At 41.0% G+C, this 24,296-nt stretch overlaps 1 protein-coding gene across 4 annotated transcripts in view; it reads left to right on the top strand.

Annotated features, from left to right (window-relative positions):
- TEAD1 (TEA domain family member 1 (SV40 transcriptional enhancer factor)) overlaps positions 1-24,296 on the top strand; it is a 165,506-nt gene that overhangs the window by 131,195 nt on the left and 10,015 nt on the right. For all 4 annotated transcript variants that reach the window (XM_008574187.1, XM_008574185.1, XM_008574186.1 and 1 more), the window contains 2 exons: positions 1,325-1,498; positions 21,470-21,610. In XM_008574187.1, coding sequence (XP_008572409.1) covers positions 1,325-1,498; positions 21,470-21,610 — 315 coding nt within the window. The remainder of the gene's footprint in view (positions 1-1,324; positions 1,499-21,469; positions 21,611-24,296) is intronic.

Genomic DNA, 24,296 nt, shown 5'->3' with positions numbered 1-24,296 from the left:
TGAACACTGCTTGGCTCTGAGTCCCCTGTAGTTCCCCCCACCACCCGATTTCCTGGCCTGTGTGGCATTAAGTTGGTGCTTCTGCCTGTTCAGCAGGGGGGCGGGGGGGGAGGTGAGGTGTGGAGTGTCTGGAATAGTGTCTACTTCAGTGGTTCTCAAACTTGTCTGCGGGGCCGGCCCGGTGGCGCACTGGATGAGTGCACCGCTTGGGAAGCGTGGCGGCGCTCCCGCCCGAGGGTTCGGATCCCACATGCAGACTGGTTCCCGCTCACTGGCTGAGCGAGGCGCGGGAGCAACGCCGAGGGTTGCCGGTCCCTGGTCCGGTGCGGGGGCAACACTGAGGGTTGCGATCCGTTGCCGGACACGGAAAAAGACAAAAAAAAAAAAACAACTTGTCTGCGTATTGGAATCCACACAAGGAGCATTAAAATAACTGATGTCTGGCTTCATTCTCAGAGACTTCAATTAGTTTGGGATGTGCCCAGGCATTGGTGAGTGCTCCTTGGTGATTCTGATGCAGCCTGGGTTGAGAACCATTGGTTTGGACATGCTCTTTTGTGGTCCAGTCTTATACCAAAAGCAAGAAGAAGAAAGGGTGTCCTTTGTAAGTTAAATGACTTAACAGTGTTTAGGGGTTTTTCTTTGTTTTTTCATGAATGAGTGACCTGTGTTCTTTGTTGACAACCACATATGGCCTTGTAGATCCTCTCAGTGATCTATACCCCTTACCTTAACTTTGCACTGACCACTACATGTTGACTAGCTCATACGTAGAAGTTTTAGATTGGTTACTAAGGGGACAGGTGACAAAGTAGCTCAGCACTCTCACTTCTGAAGGAAGTGGGTACCATTGCTCAGACCACTGCATCTATGCTGTTGCTAGGGGAGCTGGGCAAGAAGTGCATTCTGTGTGGATGATGAAGTTATCTAACTCCACGTGTATTTCTTATTGGGCTTATACTATAAATAATGGGCTCCGAAGAGTGTTGCTGTCATTTGCAGTTAAGTCAGGTGAAACCAGGTAATAGAATTATTTCTTGGTTTGTTAGATTACTTAAATTGTTGTTTATTATTGTGTCTGCAAAAAGTCTTTTTTAGGCATTTGGAAAATATATGCCCTTGTCCATAAAAGATGATGATTGTTTTAACCTTAAGCCATAACAGCTTTTCTTACCATATTCGTCTTTTCAAAGGCACAGACCCTAGGCTATTCAAGGCCTAATTCCAAAATTTCCAGGCTACTGCTCCTTATCTGCTCAAGACAGATGCGTCCTGGGTTGATCAAAGAGTTTGTAATGGGAATGTTTCTGCTGGTTTCTTACAGTACAACAAACACCTCTTCGTGCACATTGGACATGCCAACCATTCTTACAGTGACCCTTTGCTCGAATCAGTGGACATTCGTCAGATTTATGACAAATTTCCTGAAAAGAAAGGTGGCTTAAAGGAACTGTTTGGAAAGGGCCCTCAAAATGCCTTCTTCCTCGTAAAATTCTGGGTGAGTAAGACATTGCTGTGATTTCCATGGTTTTTGTCTGAGTGGTCATGTCTCATACGTGAGCACAGTGCAGCATAGCCAGCTATGGATTTATACTGACTGTGCCTGCGTGTGCTTCTGCAGAATTGCCAAGGGACCACTGGCTCGCACCTGAGGGGCTGTCCTCATGCATCCACATTGTGCACCAGGTGGCATTTGCTGTCCCAGCCAAAGGGCAAGAGAGACAGATGGGTGGCCTCTTTGGGCTTCAGGGCTCACTCATGCAGTGACTCACAGATGGCTGGAGTCACACTGGAAAACATGGGGCGCTGTACTTTCTTTCTGTTTCTTCTCACTCCATTAAACAAAGTGACGTATAAATTCCATTGGAGTATAGGACCCCGGTGCTGGGATGGAGATAAAGTGACATGCTTCAAGATCTCATAAGCATCCAAGAGGATATGCTTCATTTGCGCTTCCAAGCAAATTTGTTTTAAAGCAAATTCCTCCCGGCTGCTGGGGCTTGCTAACATTCCGTGGCCTCTGGGAGGAGCTTGGCTGTCCCTCCTCCACTAGTCCAGCTCAGGCCCAGGGACTGCTAATAGGTCAGAGCAGGCATACTGTGTGTTGGGAAGTTGTGGGGGGTGTGGCGCAGGAGACCAGAAAACCTACTAGCATTGAGAGTTTGTAATTTCTCAGTCTTTACATGAATAAAAGAAAATTGCTTCAAATGTTTGTATCCCTTTAGCCTGGCCTTAAAGGCCTTAAACGACCTAATACTACAGTGTATTCTTCTTGGGTTCTGCCAATCCCTCTTGGCCCCTCCTGTCCTTCCTACACCCCACCTTATATATTTCTGGATGTACTTTTTTTTTCCTTTTCCTCCTCTACCACCGGGCCAACTGCTCCTCTTCCTTTGAGATAGTGGCTCCTCTGCTGTAGCACCTTCCTTTTTTAAGCTGACCATTGATTTTTCTTTTACTCCCATTGCATTTAGCAGTTAAGCAGTTCCCATGCTGTGTCATAACATAATTACTTGGATGTGTGTACTCCTCTCCTCTAGACTGATGGCCTTTAGGGGGCCTTATTCATATAGCGGCTTCCATTTACTGAATGCCTGCTGTGTGCTGGGAGCTACATGGAATGCTTTACATGCATTTCATATAGTCCTCACAGTTTTAAGTGGAATTTGCCTCATAGTCAACTAAGAAAAGAGGCTCAGAGATTACAAAGGACAGGCTACTTGCAGGTTGGGGACCTGGGACTTGAATTCAGATCTGTCTGACTTTAGTACCTCTGCTCTGTTTCCTGGCTGCTTAACGCCCTCTGGACCCTGACCACAGGGTCTGTCAACCTAAGATTCTTTGTATCTCTAATACCAAGCAAATGCCCTACACAAAAAAACCCAGCAAATGTGGGAACAATTCGATAAATTAAAGACAAATATGTTCTAAATTCCTTGGGGGGAAATTTGCATATTAAATTTAGTTTGCTTGGTTTCTTTTATTCTTCCATGGTAACTAGATTTCATTTTTTGTGCTTCCATATTGAAATTTGGGTAGTGAAAGTAGCCTTCTACGTGTTATATTAATATTTATGGGATTGGTAATACATGTGCACAATCTGAAAAAGCAATAACAGTTGCTTTCCGTTTCTGAATTGATGGCTGCTTTCTAGTGATTTGAGTGGTGGTTGTGGGATCAGTTATTATGTGTTAACACAGCAGTTTTCAAAATGTGGCCCATGGACCCCTAGGGGGTTTTCTGTATCCTTTTAATGGGTTAACAAGGTCAAAAATATTTTCATTGTAACGTTGAGACATGATTTGCCTTTTGCACTCTGCTGATATTCACATTGATGGTACAAAAGCAGTGGGTAAAACTGCTGACACTCTAGCATGAATTAAGGCAGCAGCTCTGCCACTAGAATGCATGCACAATTAGAAAACAACAACCAGTCAGTCAAGCCAAGAATGTTCTTTATGAATTTTATTATATCTTGAACCTAGAGCGAATGCAGTGAGGCTGTCAGGTCAAGGAAAATGACTGACATTATTTGTTGCCAATGATAAAGTTCAAGCTTTCAAATGAAAATTAGAATTTTGGGAAATTTGTATTCACCTCAGTGAATTTGACAGCTTCCCAAAACTTAAACGACTTTTCTGATGAGGTCCACAGTGATATTAACAAATGTGATTTGATACTGAGCTATATAGATCATTAATAGATTTTAACAGTTTGAAAAGTTCATTGATATGGTTTCAGATTCCACACTGCAGCTGACCTTTATGAAACTTGTCAAGTTTTAAGTTTTTTTTTTTTTTTTTTTCTTCCTTTTTGTCTTTTTTCGTGCCCGGCAACGGATCGCAACCCTCAGTGTCACACCCGTACCGGACCGGGACCGGCTACGGGATCGCAACCCTCGGTGTTGCTCCCGCACCTCGCTCAGCCAGTGAGCAGCCGGTCTGTATGTGAGATCCGAACCCTCGGCGGGAGCGCCGCCACACTTCCCAAGCGGCGCACTGTAGCAGTGCGCCACCTGGCCGGCCCTTTTTTTGTCTTTTTTGAGACCAGCCACACCGCACTCAGCCAGTGTGCACACCGGCCATCCCTATATAGGATCCGAACCCAAGCGCCGCACTCTCCCAAGTGTGCCACGGGCTCGGCCCAAGTTTTAAGTTTTAACCACTTGTTGAGTTTTGATGTAGTATCAAAGAAAAATGATCACAGTTATTTGAAAGCCTATTGCAAAACGTGAAACAGCACTACCCTTCTCACTAATTTTTTTAATATAGGCTTGTTTAATTTTTTTAAAGGTGTATATATTAACATGTAATGAGCTTATTTAGCAAAGTAATAAATATTTTAAAATTGTTTTCAGTTTTAGTTTTTAATACAGAAAATATGGTTAAAATATAACCTACAATAAACAAAAGCTCTTTGAGGTTCTCAATAACTTTTTTAAGAGTATAAAGAAAGAGGTCCTGAGATCAGAAAGTTCTCAAACTTTCAAGTCACTATTGTAAAGGATATAAAAGATGTTGTTTATCAAAGTTAATTAGAAACTATAGGATGTGATGAAAAGAAACCATTTCCAGTACTTTTAAGTTAAACAGTAGTGGTTTTAACTGATAGTAAGATTTCTCATAATAAGCATATTGTTTGAATATAAAGTAGTATAGAAAGTGCTTAGAAAGGTTTTTTGGTTTTGCTTTTAAAATTGCCCCTGTTTTATTCAGAGGATGATTTTAATAAATGCTTTCAGTGACGGGGCCTGTTGCTTGTGACTCCCCAAATAATGAGGTCTAGATTGCAGATGTTTAGAGTGTGGTGGCTAGTGTGAGATTTGCAAACTTAGAAACAGTTACTCTGAGATCAGACACTTGTTTATTAAATTCAGATTTGCAGAATTAAAATTGAGCACTGCTATGAATATGACAGAAAACATCACTCCGATATAAGTGTTAGGAGTACTTACCCTTTATGAAGAAATTCCAGGGGCTGGCCAGTTAGCTCAGTTGGTCAAACTGCAGCCTTATAACACCAAGGTCATGGGTAAGCAGATTTTCTTATTGTTGTGTGAATTCAGTAAATTATGACAGAGACCACATACCCAGTCCTTTTCTTCTCCTACCTTTTTCCTCCTTCTGAAAGTGCCCGAAGTCTCTAGGTTATCAAAAACAGGTTGACTCTTAAATTTGTTCATTTGATTGTTCCTGAAATTCTGTTTTCAGAATGTCTGCCACCTCCAACCTGGGCTTGGCTGGGCTAGACCAGGTGACAGATTTGCTATGAAGAAATACCGAGTGCTACCTAAAGTACCTGCACTTAAACCCGAGGTGCGGGCACCTCAGCTCTTTGCCAGTTGACATTTTGGCGTGAATAGGATGGCAGTGAGCCAAGTAGTTGTCACTCCACCTGTTTCAGGACTCAGGCCCCCAAACATAAATGAATGGCAGAGCCAAGGATGCCAGTGTGAGCACCCCTCTGTCATGTAAGCCTTACAGTCTCATGTGTTACTGGTATGGGACCCCCAAGAGCCCCTGTGCATGGCTGTGTAGCTGCTGAGATCTTTTTTTTAACACCCTTATTGAGGTATAATTCACATATCATAAACTTCACTCATGTTTAGAAAAATTTAGAGTTGTGTAAAAATACTATAATCAAATTTTAGATTATTTCTATCTCTCACTTTATAAACATCCCATGCACCAATTTGTAGCTAATTCCTATTTCCCAACCCAAACCCCAGGCAACCAATAATCTACTTTCTGTACAGTTTTGCCTTTTCTGGACATATCATGTAAATGGAATCATTCAGTGCATGTAGTCTTCTGCATTTGGCTTCTTTCACTTATGTTTTTGAGTTGTATCCATTTGGTAGCATTAGTCGGTAGTTAGCTCCTTTTTATTGCTGACTAATATCCCATCATATGGTTATACCACGTTTTGCTTTGTCTATTCACTAGTTGATAGGCATGTGGCTTGTTTGAACTTTAGGCTATTTATTAATAATGCTACTGTGAAGTCTTTGTGTACAAGTCTTGATGTACACATATTGTTTCAATTTTCTTAGGTAGCTACCTAAGGAGTGGGATTGCTAGGTCATATGGTAACTCTATGTTTAACATTTTAGGAAACTGCCATACTGTTTTTTCAGGTGGTTGTACCATTTTACATTCCCACTGGTGAGATCTTAGGGGTTCACCTCCTCCTTTGGCCATTACTGGGGTACGGAGAGATGACAGGAGACATTTTAGGTAAAGGGACTAGTAAAAGGCACTGAGACAAGGTGCATGTGAGGTGCGTTTCAGGTGCATTGAGGTGTGTCGCAGCTGGGTCTTCACTTGTGTGGAAAAGATAGATGGGTGGAAAAATTCAGAAAGACGAGGAATCAGGATTTAGTTGTATCAGCAGTAGAAAGTGATCAGTGGCTTTATCTATTTTTCAGCCAAGAGAGTAATAGGATTCTTTTTATTGAGAATAACAGAGACTTTCTCTGCATTTTGCATTTTCTAGTTTTTTTTATCTTTTCCTTTTCATAACAGCTTATTTATTTCCTTTCTCTTTCTTTCTGCCTGTTTTTTATTTATCCCTGTGCATTTTAATTCTGCCTGTTTTTTATTTACCCCTGTGCATTTTAGTTTTATACCATGTTTTATTTCGAAGAGAGAAAGGTGATTTTGTAGGAATAGGAGGGAAGGGAGCCTTTCTTTTTCAGCAGTGTATGGGCCTATTAAGGAATACCTTGTTAATAGGCATAAGGACATACTATATTATTTAATTCTTGGAAGTACTTTGTTATTATTCCTACTTTACTTATAAAGAAACTGAATTATAGACAGGCAAAGTGACTTTTATAAAGTCACACAGCTAATAAATGTCTGATCTGCTGGACACCAAAATTCATGCTCTTTCCATAAACCTGCACACAGTCTCTTCCTGGAGCACAGTTCTGTCACTAGCAACTGTGCTAACATGATTTCACTTTACATGGAAGCCAGTGACGATAACTGAAATGTAGCAGAATTTCTCTGTTTCTCTCTGAAGTCCTGTCATTATGGGATGTGCTGGTGTATATTTACATGGGAGCCACGGTGTATTATATGTAAATACACCGTGGCTCCCATGTAAATTTCTTTTTTTTCCCTGTATGTTATGATGCATTGATATCTTTAAAAAAACAAACAAACAAACAAACACTTTTCTGGCTGGGGAGAGACTCATTCTGCGTCTAGCAAATTCTTACAGATAGCAAAGGACCCAACCTGGAGCATCCTTTTCCTATATAAACTAACCATTGTGGGGCTACACCTCCTGTATCTGGCCCAGGTACCCCAGGAATCAGTATTCCTAGGCCTTCATCTCAGAGCCAGGTGCCAAGCAACTAGGGACTGCCCCTATAGCTTGGAGCCTGCCAAAGTTATTCAAACCAGTCAGTCGTAAACTGTTTGCCCTGCTCTGCTCTGCCTTTCCTTTTTATGGAAACCCCAGTAAAGGCTCTGGCTTAAGCTTTCCCCTGTCTTCTGCTTCCTGACCACCCTGGTGTCTTCTCCATGTGGCCCTGTGTAGCATGCCATGCCTTCTGGCTCTAGGACCTGTGAGTATAATAAATTTTGTTTTCCTGAACCTCTCCTGTGTCTCCTCTTGTGGCTGCACCAGAGTGACTATCACATAAAAGAACAGAAGACATAAGGTAAGTAAACTACCAATACCAGGAAATTTAGGTTGGATCCTAAGTCGTACTAGACAGGTCAATGAATTTCTGTTTGCCTTTAGGGGGGAAAGCAACATAGTTTTTACATTATGATTATAAAGGCAACATAATATTTTAGGTGGTCTTGGGAATATATAATTCTCAATTCAATCCTCAGTGCACAATGACTATAACCTAATATGGTACCTGTTTATGTAGTTTCAGTCAAGGAATACATTAAATCTTATACCCTCCTTCTCTTCCTTATCAGACACCCTTACAGGTAGCTGTGCATCATTATATTCCTAATTATCATTTTTACTGACTGCATAATATCCTCTTTACTGAGTTTATCATAATTTAACCATTCTTATTTTATTTGATAATATGGCTTTTAATATGTATGTGTATATGTGCATGTGTGTGCATAAATAACCAAGTTGCTTTCAAGACATGAGTGATAGGCCAGGCATCTTCATCAGCCTTACCTGGCATAATTCAAAACAAAACAATTTTCTGTTGTCACTTTGTTTTTTGGATTCCTCTACATCTGCAGTTATTTTTTCTTTCTACTCAAAAGTCTTTAATCTTTCTTCATTCTCTACCAAAACAACTATTATTATTAAGGTTAAACACACCATATTCTCTCAATTCTGAGACATTCATTTGTTCCCATTTCGACAGTTCTAAAATTGAATGCTTCTTAAAGTTCACACCACAAGCTCCTTGCCCACCCCTGGGCAGAGGAGTAAGTTGTGATGTGGTTACTATTGCCTAACCTTAGCCAGTGTAGAAGCATCTCACCATCCCCTTGTCACCAAGGTTGAGTTACTTGCACCAACAATACTAAAAACAGTTGAATTTTAGTTTAAATTTGAATCCCTAATTAAAACATCTCAGAAAATTACCTGGTGATACATCATTGACATTGTTATTATGATTGAAGAGGAATTTTAGAACTAGATTCATTGTGAGGTGAACATTTGTCACTTTTTTCCTTATAGAACAGTGATTAGGTGCTAAAGGGGGGGGGGGGGTCCACCAACAGTGGACAGAGCCCTGCTTTGTTGCAGCACTGAGTTCCATGCAGGTGGGTTGCCAGTGACACGGCAGACGGTGCAATTAATTTAGGATAAAGAAAATGGCAGCAGTCTTGGGGAAAATCGTAGAATTCTGAGAGCTGGATGAGGTGGGTGTGATTCAGTTGTGTATCCCAGAGGACAAAAGCCCAACTGGGCTTGTAGCTGACGTTCAAAATGAGTTAATTTCCAGGCATATGAAGTTTACTTAAGTAAATAAAAGTATGGATTTAACCAAATAAGAAATGCAGATGAAACTAATATCTTTGAAGGGGCCTCAAAATTCTACTGTCTGTCCTAATAGTGCTCAAGAGGGTCAAGGTTGGGAACACTGGTCTAAGGAAAGCTGTATGCTTTTAATGTCCTATACATAAACCTCATAGCCAGAACAGTTCATAGCAACCTTTAGCGTGATAAAGGCTAGATCTTAAACTTGGAATAATAAAGAAGTAATATGAAAATGAAATTGTATGGGTATGTATCCTGTTGTCAGTTTAGGACAAATTTTTTAATATACATTTAATGTTTCTTTTTTCTCCCAAATCATTATTAAATTAGTCCTCTTTTAGAAACCAGGATATATGATGTTATACTATAGTTATTAATAATGTTTTGCTTTTTAAAATTCTTGGAATTATTATCATTCAGCATAAACAATGTATTCATAGTCACTTATTTCTTAACCTGTTTTTTTAAGGGAAGAAAAAGCAAGGTTAGTTTTATTAACCACAACAGATGTGAGAAGATTTTATAAAACAGAAAGCAGAAGCAAGTTATCTGGATAGAGGGCAGTCTTTAATAGATGCTTTTATCTTGGTAGGGGTTGAAATCACTTTTGTTCAACAAAATGACAGCCACTGTAAATAAAACAACTGGGTTTTACTTACGGAGAAGAAACTGGGTGCACATGTAAACTGGCAGAGTGGACCCCCCTTAGGAATTTCAGCCTGTTTCTAATTGGATTCTGCATAAGTTAGGTTGGAATTGTAGACTTGAGTTTATCATTTGGAACCAAATGTCCCTGTTGCTATTCATGGAGGAGAGAGTTAGCAAAATGGAATCCTTTGCTCCCCACATGTTTTGAACTACTATCAGTAAGAAAGGGCCTTTCAGCTCAACAAGTTTTCCATTTCTCTCTGCTTCTTTCTCAACTCAAAATGTGTTAAGTTCTAAAGTTAGCTGAACAATATTAAGTGATGGGATGACTTAATTGGAAGAAAGATTAGCGAGAAATGCACCATGTTCAAAGGTGCTTGTGAGGCTAATACATGTTAAGTTTATATAATCACCTTCCCCCCGAGTCTATTTGAAAAGTCATCTCTTGATAGCAGGCCCTGCTATTTCATGTATAGGAATAGGCAAGTCAATAAATTTGCACATCCACCTATTTCAGTTTGATTTCATAAGAAAAATATCAGGAACTTGTTAGCACTTTCTGCCTTGGCTGCTCCCCAGTATTGTTTCCTCCTGTTTCCCCAAGGCTCTGTCCTAAACTCTCCAAGGGAGCAGGGATTCTATCTGTGGCCTTTGTTTGTCCAGCCGTGCAATATATATAATAAATTTTCAAGTTGGGTTTTTTTTAGTTGGCTGAAAAGTCATTTTATATCATTCAGTAAACAGTCCTAGAGAATTGCTATGTGCTGGGCACTTTGACTGCCACTTAGCTGGCTCATGTTAACACCTGATAGTTTGTTGTGGAATCAGCTTCAAGGAATTTACAGAAAAAGGTGGAGACCTCATGAGAGTCACACAAAAGCTTTTCCCAGCCATTTTCCACTATAGAGTGAAAAAACATTCACTCAAGTCGGCTTTACTCCTAGAGAACTGGGGACACAGGAGAAGTAAGAGCTTCTGACTTGCAGCCCAGGATCTGGCAAGGGATGGCAGACGGTGGCACACACAGGCGGGTAATGACAGCCCCATGGGGTAGGAGCTGTGATGCAGCGTGGACGCAGGTTGCTGTGGAAGCACAGAGGGTAGGACTCTTTTTGCCTGAAAACATTCTGGAAGGCTTCACAAAGACATGGCATTTGGACTAAATCTTGAAAGAATTTGGTCAGTGGATGTGGGGGAGTGGGGGAGTGGGAAGTTTTCAGGGGAAGTGGGTACTTGTGCAGAGACAGGGAATCCAGATTTCACAGGACAGGACAGCCTAGGAAATGGGCACAAAAGCTCACTCTGCTTTTCCCCCAATCCCTCTGTCATACCCCAGATTTTTTTTTTTTTTTAAATATAATGTTGAACTCTACACCTTCAGGGCTTCCGTGCGGAATCTCTTAAAGTGGGAGTTGTTTTGACCTCATGAGAGAATCCATCTGACAGCTGTTCCTAAAATGTTTTCTGTCCTGGGTCATTTGGCTCAGTGGTTGCTAACAAAGCCCAGGTCATTTCTGTGTGGTGCTGTTTAATTCTGCTCCCTGCTGTGGTTACAGCCTGAGATGCTAAGCCACTGTCCCACTCAGAGCTGCTGCTACCAGGGGATCTAGGGGAAAGTAGACCCAGGGGTGCACCTGGGCTTTCCAGCACTTCTCGTGTTGGTTGAGGCACAACTGGCTTCTCAAGAAAAGCCTTAGAAGGAAGGAATTGAAGTGGCACCATCAGCGTGGCTGCTTATTTCCAGACCCAGTTTTGCAAGGAATAAGTAGAGTATCTGGACACTTCAGGGGTCTTGGTCAGTTTAAAATTGAACCTAGACCTTGGTGATGTGAGAAATCTCCCCTCCCTGTGCAGGTAAAGATCCAAGGTACCTCCTTCCCACCACCCATTTTAATTTACTTTTTAAATTACAAAAGTAATACAGTTTGTTATGAATAGTTCAAGCAGTTCAAAAGGATGTAGAAAAAAAAGCAAGAGATTCTTCTCACACACATACCCATCAGCCAGAATTTGGAATGTATCCTTCTGGACTTTTTAATATGTATTATAATGTGTATTTCCAAACACCAAACATTGTACATACACGTATATGTAGTTTATTGAATCTTCTTTACTAAAATACAATTATGCCCATGGATTATTCTGCAACTTTTATTTTTCGTCACCTAAAATATTGTGGGCTAAGATGTCTTCTTAACAGCAATGAGAATTTGAGGGTAATTCCCAATTTCTGTTATTCTTTTAGTTAAGGTGACTTGTTAATAAAGTTTAGCAAATAAAATTTAAAGATTTAGCAAACAAAAATGCAGGCTGCCAGTTAAATTTGGATTTCTTTTGAATACTCTTGGTGTGCCTGTGTGCCATGCAACGTTTGGGTCATACATATACTAAAAAAGTGTTGCTTATCTGAAATGCAAATTTAACTAGCTGAACTGCATTTATTTGGCAACCCTCTACTGGTTAGCTAAGTACATGTAATTGGTTGATTTGGGGTTGTTGTTCTATGAAAGACTTCATGCACAGAAACTTCAAACCAGAAAAAGCTCTGTTTCCTGAGAAAGGGTGGTCTCTGGGCTGCTGTTCACACACCTGATGAGCGGAAGTGTTCTGGGCCGGCTCAGCTGGGTGCACAGGACTCATTAACTGCCTCCATTGGAAAGAGCTCGCCTGTGCAGCTGCTTCGTTGCTGGGGCTGAGGCCCTGACTCTTTCATCCCAGCCACTGTGTGAATTTGCCAGTGGCAGGTACCTGAAGTTGTGTGGGTTATATTAATTGAATTTTTTTTTTAATGAATGCTGGTGTTTGTAGGAATTTGCAATGCAAACAGACAGGCTTTCAGGCAGTGCATATTATAATTAGAGCAAGCTTTTAAGATTCTTTGAAGTACTAAATGTTTATGAAATTCAAATAGGGGTGCCAATCTGCACAATAAAGGGGACCTTGGTGGTGGTTTTAAAAATCTTCTATTTTGTAGATGTAAATATATGCCATAATTAGTGGGAAGTAACTTGAAGAGAGGGAAGGCTGAGTTTATTCCTATTATTCTTATTTAAAACAGCTGTGGCTGGAGAGCTACAGCTGCTGTCCTGTTGTGTTGGGCCAGGCACAATGGCCCAAAGTGAACAAGCTCAAAGACCCACTTCCCCGAGGGCGACTCCTTCACTCTCACCAAATGCAGACTGCCTTGCTGAAGAGTTGTCCCACAGTCCTCCCAGCTCCCCCTGCCCCCCAGGCGTGTAAATGCCAGTGGGGGCTGGTTTCGGGGTCTTGGCCAGGATGCAGATGCATGCAAATAAAAACAGGCTGGGAGGGCTTGGGAGCAGCCGGCTTTCTCCAGCCCCCCGGCCTGGTGCTGCCTCTTGGGGCACTTCTGCCTGACCGCTCCCCACCCAGTGCAGAGCGATTGTCCTTTGGCGCCTGCGGGAGCAGCTGCGAGCCCGCACAGCGTGCCCTGCCTGGCTGAGCCTCACCATGTGGCAGGCCTGGACGGCCGCCTGCAGCAGAGCCCAGCTCCCAGTGCCGCCTGCCAAGGAGCCAGATGCTGCCATTGGAAAAAATTGCTTCACGATTTGAAATCTTAGTCCTTTGATCATTGCTCAGAGAGGATGAAGAGGAGAGGTTCAAAGTGGTGGTTTGAAAGCGCCAGTGTCTCCTTGCAGCCATCAGTGCCTATTAGACTGTCTCTGGTAGGGACAGTTCTCTTGATGTTTTCATTTGTGCAACCAAGTCATTCCCGCCCAGCCCTTGTAAGCCCTCTGGGTAGGAAGAGAGCGTCCACAGCCTGATCCTGACCCTATGCCCTGCCCTCCCCTGCCTGAGGGTTATCTTCCATTGGAGCCAGCCTCACAGTACTTGTCATCAGCTGAATTCTACTGCTGTGTGCCCTGCACATGTTCATCCTTCACTTAGCAACAGTTCACTTCCTGGTCCTTCTGTCCGGGTCTCCAGAGGCCTGAGGTTTTGCAGGGACAATTGCTCACTCCCCTGGCCCACCCCTACTTTCTGAGGAATCTGTATCCCACATACCTGGGATAGGCTTCATTTTTTCTTACCCACAAAATATGAAGGATCATTCTTTGATGATTTTTGCATTTTTAATATTTACCCAAAGAAAGGCAAAAACATGAAATTAAACAGAATATATTCATGAATAGATGGGCCTACTGAGTGAGAGGTGATAGAGGAAAAACCAATCCAGACACTTGTCTGGGGACTTGCATGTTTCAGCTGCAGGAGCAGAGTAAGGAATGTAAGGGAGGAGCTCGTGGGAGGAATCTAGAATCTTTTTGGTGGTGCGCTTTTTGTTCCTTTGCTTCCTGATGCAGTCCGCAGCCTCTGCCCACCAGTGAAACCTGCTCTGCTTCAACCTGACTGTTTCCCAGAACTTTCGTGCAAATAGTCTTAATGTCTTTTATTCATTCAACACTCATTTGTTAATCATGGCCTGTTTTATTTCCAGAAAGAATTTTGTAGCAACTTTAATAGTGTCTTTGTGGAAAAGATGGTAATTTTTTACCTATTTGAGCAGTTATACCCAATACGCAAGACTTGTCACAAATTCACAAATCAAAAAAAGTCATAGCTTTTCTGTTTGGAAAAAACTAATTTTGCATATATACCATGCACCTGACAAATGTGGATTGGGGTTAAGACTGCCACCATGGTGACAGTCTTTATCCTGTTTATTGATTACAAACCATCTTCTATGTTGGGGGAAAGATTCTGTAGATGTGACTTGAGGCACTGTATCTCTGTCTTGGTCAGTATTTCAAATCAACAAGTTAACAGGAGTGATTATTGGTATTATTAACAGGTGTCATTGTAGTTTACAGAGGAGTTTCATGTGCACTACCTCCTCACATCACCACAGTGGCCTTTGGAAACAGGTCATCTTCTCTGTGGTTGAAGATGAGAAACGCGAGACCCAAAGTGATCCCACGTCAGTGACTTCTGTGGTGTGTGCCGTCAGTCAGATGTCTGAGATGAGATAATGACAGACAACAGGCAACAAATGTCTTGATGAGATGACATGGAAGTCTGAAGTCAGGGTGATGTTTAATAAAAGTAAAGGTAGAATATGAATCCTGGGAAGCAAACAGAACCTGAGAAGCCTTGTGGGTGAGAAGTGGGAGAGGAAAGGTGCTATTAGGGGTAAATGAAAGAGAATTGCAGAATTGTCCTATAGGAGTGTCCTTCAGTCTGTTACACCAGGTCTGGATGCAACTTACAGGGAAGCTAGTTTCAGCTTAAGTGTGGTAGCAGAATCACAGCCAAAGACGTCCACTTCTGTACTCATGGTATCTGTGACTATGTTACATTACACAGCAAAGGGGAATTATGGTTGTTAATCAGCGGATAGGGAGACTATCTTGAATTTTTTGAGTGGGCCCAGTGGAAGGCTCCCTAAAAGTGGAAGAGAAAGGCAAAAGTAGACACCAGAGATGACAGCTGGCAGAGTGAGAAGGACAGAGTGGTGTTGCTGGCTTTGAAAATGAAGGAAGGGGCCGAGAGACAAGGAATTCGGGTGGTCTCTAAAAGCTGGAAGAGACGAGGAAACAGATCCCTCCCAAAGTCTCCAGAGAGGAACGCCCTCCTGCCAGTACCTTGATCTCAGCTTGGTGAGACCTACGTTGAGTTTCTGACCTAGAGAAGTGTAAGATAATAAATGTGTGTTGTTTTAAATGTGTGGTGATTTGTTATAGCAGCAGTAGAAAACTAGTACAACAGGAAAAAGAACTATCAACAGTTAATACTGTCCAGCAATGTTGTTGAAGTAATGATTTTCCTGTGTCTGAAAATATTTAGCTGTAAGGCAGTGCAGGTGTCATGATGCTATGGAAAGGATTTCTGCTTTGAGAGATAGGAGAAAGAGCCTCCGAATTCATTTCGTACTTAGTGCAAACTGGGAAAAGGTTTCTTAGAAGGCTGGTTCCTTGGACTTCCCTTCCCACCAACCACATTTGCAAGTGTTGTTTTTTAACACTTCAGAACCTAGCTCATGACCAACCTTTCTTTTTTTTCTGGCTTCTTGTGCCCAGAGGATAGTATATAGTTTGAGTTTGGCATTTACTGGGAAGATGTGTTTGCTGGGGTTTAGCTGTTTTTTGGATTTTTGTTATTTGTTTGCTTTTAGAAAATATCCTGTGGTCAGATAAAAACTGATTAGGCAGAAATAGTTTGAATCTCTGATAACAGTATACTTTTTTCTCGTGTTCTTGCCTTCAGAACTACGTGAAAACAGGTTTGCTTTACAGTGTGAGTGTTCAGTTGTGGGGGAAATACGTTGGTAGGGTGGGTAATAAACTCAGTGCGAATCCCAGGCTCGTTACAGAGTTTGTCTCCTTTGTTGTTGATTTAATGTTAGCATTCTTTCTTTGATATCACCTTTGCTTCATGGGAGTTTGGTGATAGCATTTTTTTGTGGAGTAGTCATAATACTATCAGCTGACAAAATTATCTTCCACATCAGTACCTCCTCCTAGATTCCCAAAGAACAGCTGTGATTTGGTTGGATGGCTACATGATTATTTTCCATGTTCAAGGGTAATTAGAAAGCAGTTGTAATAGTAAATTAGTTATTTACTGTTAGTTGGGAAGCCTTTAAAAATCTAACCTGTTAAATGTACATTAATAGTTAATATAAAGTTAATATGTAATATTTATATTTAGTATTATATTTAATATGTAAGTGAAATATGAAGTTTCCTCAAACTGCAAAAAGAAAAAGATAATTCGAAAACTATCTATGCCTATCTAAATGAAGGCCCTGTGACCCAGCAACTGCACTCATAGGAACACTGAACAGAAACACATCCATGTGTTTAACAAAAGCATATCCAAGAATGTTCGTAATAGGTCCAATTTGGATTCATCACAAAGGTCTATCAGTAATAGAAGGGATAGACCGTGGCAGTCTCATTCGGTGGAATGCTCTACAGTAGTAACAGGGCGAATGAACTCCACACAACAGTGTGGATGGATCTCACAAGTAAGATGCTGAGCGAACAAAACACAAAGGAGTAAACACCACATGATTTCACTTATTTAACATTTAAAATAAAAAAAAAACAGACAAAACCTATATATCATGTTTTAGAATCACAGTTACCCAGGTGAGGTGTGGAGGGATTATGACTAGGACAGAGCATATTTGCAACAGACTTTGTTTTTTCTTGTGGGTGCTGGTTCACTTGATGGAAATTAATTGAGCTGTAAACTTCCGATTTGTGCATTTCTCTGAATGTATGTTACACTTGATGTAAAAAGTTAACTTTGACAACTTTTAAACTTAATTCGTTGGGATGGTTTCTGAGAGTAGGTTTTCATAATGGGTGTTCTTTCATAACTTCACTGTTGATTATTCCTATCATTATAACTACATATCATCCATTTCAAATTAAAACTGATTGTGGTAAACCACAGGTGCAGGGAAGTGGGAAGGCATGGCCTGCCTCAGGTGCAGGCAGTAAGGAAGTTGCTTGTCTGGAGGGAATTTACAAACAGCACAACACCATCTAAAAATCAGTTTCCTTTTTATCATATGCACCCACAGTTCTAAACAATGTCATTGATAAAACACTCCTCACGAAAAAAACATTCTTCGTTGGCCTAACTCCTAAATAATTGAAGTTAGTGTTGAATTTTTATTTTATATATCCATATATACAACATACATGTGGTTCAAATTAACACACGTATATTACTTATTCATTACATTACTTATCATTTACAACACACATGGACTCGGCCTAGTATGCATTTCCAGAGTAAGCTCTTAACAGTTTGGAATCATTTGCACTTGCTTTAAGTCTAGTTTGAGTCTGCAGATCCCATGGTGCAATTTCTTTTCATGGTTAAAGATGTGTAAATGAGCGATGATACATGGTGATTATGTAGACAAAGAAATAACTTGAGTTACTTCAATTCTGTCCTCTGTTACTACTTTTGGAGTATTTGTGTTTAAAATTTTAAACAACTGAAAAAGAGTGCTGATTATTACTGAAAATGAAGATAATTTTGTCAAATAAAGGAAGGGGGTCTTAAAAATTATCCGCTCTAGTTGTCAAATCTGCTGGGTGTGCCACTGCCATAGGACAGCTACTGTCACTAGTGTTATTTAAGCACAGAACTCATACAGATGGGAACTGTGACAGTTGTGAAAATCTTCAGCAGTTTTGCTAACATCAAATCATGGCATATACCATTTTAAACTTGGTTAACATTTTAAATTGTATATATTGACAGACTATTTTGTATAACTTAAGTAAGTTGAAGTTGACAGTTTTTAAAAATAACCTAACTCCGTTTCCTCTGCCATTGACCTTCCAGCCACTGTTATTTCCCTGGTTTCTCTCCCACACTCACTCTTCATTCCTCACACCAGAAATGCCAAACTTGCTTTTGATTGTTCACCAGCCTTTCAAAATAACTTGGTCACATCAAAAATAACTAGTTTGTTTAAATGGCAATATTAAATTACAGTGTTAGCTCACAGGTTATTCATAGCACAATGAATATCCTTTTTCAAAGCTGGGAATTTTGTAAAGTTGAAAGAAAAGTAATTCCTAATGCACCTTTCCTGATCAACAGACTTCTTATTGCAGTGTTGTCGGGAAACATTCTAAGTACTCACCAGAGCACGTGTTGAGTCACGGTGCATCTGTGCAGAGGAACAGTATGCAGCTGCTAAAAATTGAGGCTGCTCATTTTTTTTAAATGGTTGTTATTTTTAATACCGATATTCCATGTCAGTACTCTATGAGTTCCAACATGTATAGTTACATATTTTTTTAAAAAGCAAGGTTTAGAAGAGTGAATATAGTATGTTACTATTTGTATGAAAAAGGAAGATTATATATGCTTGAATATCTAAGTGCTAAATATCCCTAAAAGGACACTTGAGAAATGGATAACAGTGGTTACCTCTGGGAAGTTGGCAAGTTCATGGGTAGAAATAAACCTGTATGACCTTTTTACAGTTTGGTTTTTTTTTTCCCTCCTCACCACATGTATGTCTTTACCTTTTAAAAAATGCTGAAGTTTTTTGGCACAAACTATATCATAGTAGTTAAGAGCATAAATCCGACAAAAAAGAGCATCACTGATAATCCCACCACCACAAAACAACTGAGGCACTCTGCAGAGCAGTGTGTTCCGAGATGGAAGCAAAACACGGCCCACTTGTAGTACATACCAGGGACCAACCTCCCTGTGGAAAGGTTGCTGGTAATCCTGGCATTCAGAGCTTCTGTGTGCCTAGAATCTGTGGGCAGCCTTTCTCCCCTGGACTCTGGAGCTCAGCTGGACAAAGGGGCCTCTTCAGCTTTGGGTAGCTTAGATGCAGATCTCAGGGAAAGACATGGATGTTTCCCTCTAGGATGCTCTTTTGGGGAGTCAAATGTGAAACCTTTGATTTATTTATGATTTGTGCCTCTGTAATTCCAAAAAGCAAAAACATTTATGGGTCATATAAAACTAGACAAGTACAAGTAAAAGCAGATTGGAAACCAGTAAAAGGAGGTGTACCTAGGTTGTTAGTAGCTATTAAGAGCACCTGGAACAGGTTAATTATGGTAGTTGAGCACCGAATTTAGCTTTGAATTTCTTGGCATGTAAGGCAAAAGGGGACTATAGATTGTATGGCTCTCTTTATTTGAGGGAAGAAAACATGAAGATTTGCCTAAGGAGATGAACATTTTTCTAATACCCAATTCAAGAAGGAAATTCAAGTGGAGGCGCTTATTAAAAAATGTGTAGGATGACTCAGGTCTTCATGGTGGTTAGTGCCTGTCAAAGTATTAAAATTAGCTAGTCACAATGTGCCAAATCTCACAAAAAATGTAAAATCTCATACGAATATCAAACCCACCCACCTCTGTCTCAATAGCCACCACAGTAGTCCACAGATTATCATCTCTCATTTGGACTGCTGCAATGGCCTCCTAACATATGTCTACATGCACTCTTGCTCTCTTCCAGAGTCTTCCCCAAGCTGTTCGCACAGGTGCCTTTTTGCAGTGCAAATCTGATCATCCCTATCCCTGCTCCAATCCTGTTTGCTTACAACTCCTGTGTCCCTTGGGTCTCCAGTTATATGACCCAAACCCTCCCAGTTCCCCAGCTCTCTTGCCGTACTTTCTCCCTTGCTGTCTCCATTCCAGCCTTTTTGTAGTCCTTCTTTCCGGCTGTGTACCTCTTCTGTCTTACAGAAAGCTTCGCCTAAGCCATGTCTTTTTCCTTTGGGTTGAGCTGCCTAATCATCAGAAGTGTCCCTGACTTCTGGGGTTCCGTTCCCCACTGCTGTTTATTCTCATGTTCCTCTGTACCTCTCTCAGGGGTACTTGTCTCTGTTGTGATTTCATTCTTACTAAATCATAAGCCTCCTGAGAGCAGGGACTAGCTCAGCTTTTGCTCACTCTTTTATCCCTATCTCTAAACACAATGCCTGATGTATAGAAGGGGTCAGTAGATATGTGAGAGAGGAACTATTAATAGGTGACTGTCTTAGTCCATTTCGTGCTGCTATAACAAAATACCATAGACTGGATAATTTATAGAGAACAGAAATTTATCTCTCACATTTCTGGAAGCTGGGAAGTCCAAGATCACAGCACTGGCATGTGGCGAGGCCTTCTTGCTGTGTCCTCATATGGCAGAAGGTGGAAGGGCAAGAGAGAGCCAACTCACTCCCACAAGTCATTTTAATAGCATCATGTACCATTCATGAGGGCAGAGACCTCAATACCTAAAGACCTCCCCAAAGGCCCCACCTCCCAACACTGTTTTATTGGGGGATTAAGTTTCCAACACATGAATTGGGGGTGACACATTCAGACCGCAGCAGTAACCTAAATGCTGCAATAGTCTTTTTCTCTAGTGGACATTGTATTCTGCTAAGATGTTTCCCTCTGAAGAATGGCTCTAGTCACATCACTTCCAGGCACCAGAACTTTCAAGGGATCCCTGTTTCCTACAGGATACAATCTGCACCCCTTATTCAGCTTTGCAGCACCTGGGTCCAAGTTGCATTTCCAAACTTGCTTCTCCTGCTCTCCTAGTCCTTGCACTGCAGTTATAGAATGAAGCACTCCAAGCTTCTGCCCGCACTATCCCTTAGCCCTTTTCTAAATGTGCCAATCTTAACCATCCCTAAACTAAGATCTTGAAAGTAATGCCTTCCATTGTCGAAACTCTACCTTTGATGTGCTACTTACTTTCTATCTGAAAGGTAGTTACTTTATGTGCCTGGCTCCTATGTTAGGTTGTAGCCAAGTCCAATACAGTGTCTTTAACATGAACCTCACATAGTAGGTACTTACTCAAAATGTGTTAAATGAGTGGCAATTTGTGCTAATTACTTAGCATCTTTGTAAGCCAGTCTTTAATAGGAACCATTTCCCCTCCATCTGCTATAATTTTTAGAAAAGTTTCCATTTTTACATGTATAATAGCTAGTCTGCTGCAATCTTCTGTTCTTTTAACTATCTCTAAAGATTAGTGAGTATGAATCCAGTCATATCCTGCTTTCTGCACATGTTTCAAAGACCTCGTGGATCTTTTATTGTGAGGGCGCCATATTATTCTGATACTGAAGGCAAGAAAGTAAAACAAATTCGATTCAAGTAGCATGTCCTTTCAAGGGAAGACTGCCCAGATTAGAGCCCTCTTCAAAAAATGACTGATGGGCATTGAACTTGCTTCTAGGTGAGCATCACCTCCCCATCTCCCCGAGCCAGCCCTCCCCTCCACTCAGCCACATGGAGGTCTCACCCTGACAACTGCTGCTTGGTGCCATGACTCCTGGGATGAGAAAATAACCCCACATCCGTTTCCTTTCTAACAGGCTGATTTAAACTGCAATATTCAAGACGATGCCGGGGCTTTTTATGGTGTAACCAGTCAGTACGAGAGTTCTGAAAATATGACAGTCACCTGTTCCACCAAAGTTTGCTCCTTTGGGAAGCAAGTAGTAGAAAAAGTAGAGGTAAGTTGGCCCCTGTCTACCAGAACCTTCATTCAGGGGGCAGCACATTTCCTACCTTTAAACCTTCATGGGGCAGACTGTTGTACTTTTTGATATCTCTTCCCCTCCCACTTCTTTATCCTATTGCTTCTAAACAGGCAAAGTGATTTGGAAGCCCCTGAAAGAAAGCAAGTGGAAAGTCCCATGCCAGACATCTATGTCTGCCCTGGCCAGCCAGCACTGTTTGCCTCTGCGTGAGGCCTCACAGGGTGCCTGCTATAGAAGCCGGGTTGAGATAGGCCCCGCCCCCTCTCAGAATGACGCCTTACCCAGCTCACCCCCAGGCCCAAGGGCACTCCCAGACAGTGTAGGCAACAGTAAAGGTGGTATTCAGCTGATTGGCACCTGCCTTCTTAAACACTGACCCTTGACTTTGATACTGCTGCTTTTGCTGTTTTCAGTCCCTTAATTTTAATTGTTTTAAATGTATTTCATTATATAATTGACATTAAATATCTATTTATGGTTCTTGTATTTCATGCCTCTCCTTTTAAAAAATGTGTGTGTGTTATCAGGGTGAGTTGCTTTGTGTGCATAACATTTATAGTTGCCCCTCCTTTCAGAGGTGCATTTCCCATGTCTTCTACTATTCACCCAATTGATTCATGTTTAGTGAGTAGTTTTTATTTGCAGTGGACCTAACCCTCCCAGGTGCAGGAGCCCAACCTGACTGTGACAAAGACTTTGTGCTGAGGATGTAAGGGGGGAGACAAGGATGAGGGCATGTTGTTTAAGACCTTGGGCTGGGCAGAGAGGGGTTGGCATGCATGAAAGCGATGTGAAGGGAGGTTATGCTGGCAAAAGAGGATACAGGCAAGTTGACTTAGATGGTCAATTTAAGCTCAAGGGTCATGATCTTTGCTAAAATGATGGCAGTAAGAATCCAGTAAGACATTTTTAATATAACTTAGAAACTGACTGGACATTAAGCATTAAAGAGGAAGAGTCAAAAGTCATGCTTACATTTTATACTTGGAAGGACAGTACTGGCAACAGCAGACATAGGAAATAAGGTGGTCAAGAGGAAATAGGGAATGATTATAGATGCAAGACTAGGATTTGGGAGACAAAGACTGAAACTATCAATTGGGAATCCTAAGCATGAAGGATAATTAAAGCTGTGGAAATGGAGAACTAGCCGCAGAGAGGAAGTAACAGGAACACGGGAATGAGAATTAAATTTGGAGAACAGCAGCAGCAGACACGAACAGAGGAACAGTGGACAAAAATGGAGTGGGGAGGAGGGGAACTGGCTCAACACAAGGCCTGGGAAGCCCAAGGAGAGGGTGGATGAGAAGGGAGACAGGGCAGGGAGACCTGGCACCAGATGAGTTCCATCTCCTCCACAAAGAAGGAAGCAAAGTTACATGTGGGTGGTTGGGAATTTGGAAGGTAGTGTCAGACAGTGTCAGTGAATGAACAGCCAAGTTGCCAGGGATGTTCTCTTTAGATGGACTTCCCTGCCCAGACAGGTGCATGTGAAAAAAGATGAACCAAACAGGTTACTCAGTTTTCCAGATTTCAAATTACTCTTCGTGGTGCCCTCAGGTGATATACCCAAAGCTCTAGGCAAATTCAGGAGATGCAGGGAGAGGTTGCCTTTGACTGATAAAATCCCAGGAATTTTCATGGAGAAGATGATGTGAGTGTGGCAGGTGGAGTTTTACATTAAGCCGTTAATTCATTTAGAATGTATGTCTGCATTTGGCTTGAAATGGTCATCTGCTTACCTTTTCTTCTAAACACATAGGCAATTTTATTAAAACCATTCATTAAGTGATTCATCCTGTTTCAGTTACATAGATCTGTCCCCTTTAAGTTACCATATGTACCGGAGCTGTTGTTGGAGTCTATATTCTATACCACCCTCTGTTTGTCTCTACGTATTCCAATACCATGTTGATTTGATTACAGTGGCTTTATAGTTCTGATATCTGGTGAGGCAAGTCAACCTCACTATTCTTTTTCATATGTTTTCTAAGCTAGAAGCCAGCATTTATTCTTCCAAATAATGAGATTGTTTTTATTTTATTTATTTATTTATTTACTTACTTACTTATTTTGGTGGCTGGCTGGTACAGGGAACCAAGCCCTGGACCTTAGTGTTGCAAGGCTGCGCTCCAACCAACTGGCCAGCCCCGAGATTGTTTTTAAAATGTAAAGAAAAACAAAAATTGTGTTTGAGCAAAGTAATTGTAATCTCTTTAGATTTAGATATTATTTTGGGAAAAATTGGTATATTATTGATACTAAATCTTTCCAATCAAGAACCTATTTGCATTTTCATCTTATTTTGTGTATTTTAATAAGATTTTATAGGTTTTATCATATAGATTTCTCCCATTCTTGTTAAATATATTTCCAAATACTATACAATTATAATTTGTTGCAATTTCTCATTTCTACATTCTGATTAGAATGGAGATAAGCTCTTGGATTTTACATATCTATCTTCAATATGGATGTCTTAGCAAATTCTCTTATATAACTCTGGTGGTTTTTTCCCTAGATTCTTGGGTTTTCTATGCATGTGCATATTATCTCAGTGGCGGCCAAAAAAAAAGAATTATTTTATTTCTTTTTAATTTCTGTTTGCTAAAACCTTCGATACAGTCATATAAAGAAATAGTATGGTAGGTATCCTTGT

This window comes from Galeopterus variegatus, unplaced genomic scaffold (genome assembly GCF_000696425.1).
Source record: "Galeopterus variegatus unplaced genomic scaffold, G_variegatus-3.0.2 Scaffold1011, whole genome shotgun sequence".
Taxonomy (NCBI): Eukaryota; Metazoa; Chordata; class Mammalia; order Dermoptera; family Cynocephalidae; genus Galeopterus; species Galeopterus variegatus.
Note: the sequence above shows the minus strand (reverse complement) of the source record. Positions and strands in the feature narration are given on the sequence as shown.